The sequence below is a fragment of the Mus caroli genome, chromosome 15 (genome assembly GCF_900094665.2).
Source record: "Mus caroli chromosome 15, CAROLI_EIJ_v1.1, whole genome shotgun sequence".
Taxonomy (NCBI): Eukaryota; Metazoa; Chordata; class Mammalia; order Rodentia; family Muridae; genus Mus; species Mus caroli.
In genome coordinates, this window is record NC_034584.1 from 74,720,315 (window position 1) to 74,724,148 (window position 3,834).

Below are 3,834 nucleotides of genomic sequence, written 5' to 3' on the forward strand. Positions count from 1 at the left end.
TTTCTCTGGGAAGGAGCTGGCAGGGCACAGGCTCCGTCAGTGCCCCTGTGCCCCTGGCACTCTACTGCCTCATTTCTGGATCCAGAGATTGATTTTGCTTACCTGTCTTCAAAGTGCTGCTGCCTCTGGAGAAGTGCTGGGTATCTGCTTGCTGGGCCAAAACAAACAGAAAAAGCCGCTGAGGGAAGGAAGTGGGAACTGCGCATCCGCTGTTGCTGCTGCAGCAAGGGGCTCAGGGTGGTAGAATTTAATGACTTTCACAGAGTCGTACCAGACACAGCCCTCAGCAGCACCACACAAGGCTGCTGGTTTCCTGTTCTACCTCCCCCTGGGCAGTCATCTGCCCGAGTCTATGGGACACCCAGGAGGGAGGGGCTCAGGCAGTGTTTTGCAGTAGGTCCTGAGGTGTGAGTTCATTATCACCCCAGTGAGGCAGTGTCTAGTGGAGCAAAGACAGCAGACCTGGGCAGTGTGGCCTTCAAAAGGCATAGGGACTCACAAAGGGGCTGAAGCAGCCCTGCCTAGCCTAGGCTCTGCCCAGTGCCTCTCCTGCTACTACAACTCACAAGAGGCAGTGTCACCTTAATTAAATTCACAGTTGAAGTGATACAGAGGGTGGTGTGAGCGGGGAGATTGTCTTTACTGTGTAAGGGGGATAGGCAGGAAGTAACACAGTGGCTTCCACCTGGGAAAAGCAGCCAGCAGGCATCTGAGGAAGTGGACTCTGCCCCCAGGGCCAGCCGAGGTGTCAGGGCTGCCTCGCAGCTCCCCTTCCCCAGAGTTCAGAGCAGGGTTCAACCATGAAAACTGCCCGGGCCTTTTCCTAGGATTATGAGAGAGGTAGAAAGGCTGGAGAGGGGACAAGGGGGCGCTCTAGAGAAAGGCAGCTCTCCCAACCTCAGGGCCTATGCTGTTCCATCATCTCCCTGGGTCACCCCATAGCACTGTGACCACCCTGCACACTGGGACAGCTGGCCCTCGCCAGGGCACTTCTATAACTTAGCTATAGAATGGCTGAGTGGCAGACAGACAGGAGGCTGGACTGGAAGGCCAGGGCCTGGCTCTGACCAATGAGGAACAGGGCTACTCCTTGCTTCAGCCCTGCAGTAAGGCAAATAGTTGTGGCTCTCATGCTTGCTACCCCCATACCTGTGACTGCCTTTGATCTCACTTTGAGAGCTTGAAGCTGCCTACAACATTTAGCTGCTAGTGACAGGAATCTTTAAGTCATTGGTATCTGACTCTAGAGTCCCCTGTCTTTTTTTGGTCAGAAGACATAGATCACTTGATGTCTCCAATCATGGGGATCCTGTGATCATGGTGAGGCCACCAAAGTATGTTTGCTTTCCTGGGTTTCCTGTTGGCCTAGATTCCAGATCAGCAGCATGGAGGTATTAGCCCTGAACACCAAACTCATAGTATGGATGGTTCAAGGTTGGACTTGCTACTTATGCCCTTCATGTCTGCACTGTCTCCACAGGTAAAGGAATCACCAAGGCCAGCAACTGTGTGATCTCCTGAGCTGCAGGGCATTGGTGGGCAGGACCTGCAGATGCCCACCCATCCTGTCCTATGCTGAGGAGAACATGGCCTCTTCCCTGTACTAGGTCACACATCACACCCTCAGCAGGCCTCCTACCCTGTAGCCTCCATTCCAGTCTTAGTGCTGGAATTCCAAACAGCAGAATTTGAATCTCTTCTCAGCATCTAAACCGTCGCACGCCTGCCGCAGACCGCGGTGGCCTGACAAGGAACACCGCTACCTTGTTTACATGAAGTAGACGCCTGCCTAGTGTCTGCTTTCCTTGTTGCCATCCTGTCATCCTGTCCTCCACTGGGCCAGCCCTCCCTACAGGTCCTCGGTGGGACAAGGGCCATTCTTTCTGCCTTGGTAGGACAGAATGTCCGAAGCAGCCCCAGCCACTTGGACATCTGGTGCTGTCTAGTTCTCCATACCCCAGAGGTTGGTGGGAAAAATGGAAGAAGGTGGGACTCTGAGCCAGTCTTGCTCCAGGTGGACTATGCAGCTGGAATGGCTGGAATATTGTCTATTATGGTCTTCAGATGCTCATTCCTGATGGCTCCTGAACTAGTCTGCTCCTGGAATTGCGGTGAGGATAGGAAGACTTCTGCCTCCCTCCAGTCTGGGGCAGGATCTGACCGTGCTGGCAAAGAACCCCTTTCCTTTCTACACTGTAGCCTGCCTGAGTGCCCTGGGACTCCCTGGCTGGTGCTGTTGAAAGCTAGAGCTTGTAGAGTGCCTTTCTCGGGCCTGCTCCTTTCAGTAGGCTTTTGTTTACAGACCCTGTGGAGGATGGGAGGAGGCTGGTCCCTAAGGACAAGAACATTTGTGGTTCCTCCCAGCCCACTCCCCTTTACCCACTAGGGCTTCCTTCATGAAACTTCAGCTGAAGATTAGCCATAGCCTCTTTCAGAATTGCAAGCTGTTCTCAGAAGCCTCCGTTTCTCTAAATCAGGTTGGCTTAATTTCCAGGACAAGCAGCCACCTCCCCTTACAGTGACCTGTCCAGGCAGAGGGAGAATGAGTGTGACATAGAAGACATCTCCGACTGTAGACTCTGGTCAACCCTCTTGAACAGGCAGAATGACAGAGGGGCAGAAGGCCACACAGAAGCCCTTCTAGGCCTCCAAGCCAAAATCTTCTCCCCTTTCCTTTCTGAAAAGACCTTGGGTACCACTAGTACCAGGGAGGTACAGGGGCATCTGCAGAGGCAACCGGTGAGAGGCAGGGAGGAGGCACTGTGGACTACAGAAGTGGGCAACACATGGCAGCCTGTTCCTGTATCTGGCCTCCCTGCTGGTGGGGAGGGAGAAGGAAAATAATGGATGGCCTCAGTCCAGAGTCCCCTCTGCCCACCCCAAGGTTAGCCCCACCGTGGCTTCCCAAGCCTTTGTGAGGATTAAACACTTCTGGTAAGTGCTTCCTGATACAAGGCTGGCAGTGTGGTGTGTGCTTATTCTGGAGGGGTGGCAGGGAGGCCTGGGTGACATGGGAAGCCTCTACTGTGGTGGTCACCTTGAAGATGTGGGATACAAGATACTTCAACCATGGGGAAAGATGTAGAGAGAATGTATTGTATGGGTGGATGCGTCACCTGCCAATTAAAAAAAAAAAAAAAACCTATAGAAAATGATAGGAGGTAGGACATCCAGGAGGCAGAAAGAATTCTGGGACAGAGCCAGGCACAGGAGATGCACCAGGGAAGATGTGATGAGACGGACACATGGTACCTGAGCACAGATAACGTGGGAGAATGTAGGTTAAAATAAATGGGATAATTTTTGATGTAATAAGAGTAGAGCCTAGCTAGCTATATGGCCAGGGTATTTACAAATATATTTTGAGTCTGAGTCTTATTTCTGGGAGCATGGAGCTGAGAGGAAGAACTGGACTAAACATTTACAAATGGTGCCTCTTTGGGTGCCAATTATAGATCATTAATAGTCTATATATAAATTCTGGAAATTGATAGGTGGCAATTATTCCTTAACCCCCAGCTTTTTCCCAAATAGCCACACAGAGACCTTTTAGTATTTCAAAGCCCATGCAGCCATGTGGCTGGCTTTATCTTCCAGGCTTGTAATCACGTCTGTCGTCTGTCGACTCCATGTCTCCTGGCTAAAGGGCTTTCCTCCTCCTCTTTCCCACAGTTCCTTTCTCCTTCCCAGGAAGTCCTACCTTCAACTTCCTGCCTAGCTAATTAGCCATCAGATTTTTATTAAAGCCAATCAGAGAATGCCTTGGATAGGTGAGGAAGGACAGAGACAATTTCACACAGCGTACCCCAACAGAAAGAAATGAGACTCCATGTA

At 51.5% G+C, this 3,834-nt stretch overlaps 1 protein-coding gene across 1 annotated transcript in view; it reads left to right on the forward strand.

The window, feature by feature from the left end:
- The window catches only part of Fam83f (family with sequence similarity 83 member F), a 29,044-nt gene extending 26,089 nt beyond the window's left edge, over positions 1-2,955 (forward strand). The window contains exon 5 of the mRNA XM_021183322.2: positions 1,481-2,955. Within this exon, the coding sequence (XP_021038981.1) occupies positions 1,481-1,521 (41 nt within the window). The 3' untranslated portion in view covers positions 1,522-2,955. The remainder of the gene's footprint in view (positions 1-1,480) is intronic.
- Positions 2,956-3,834: the final 879 nt, after the last annotated feature.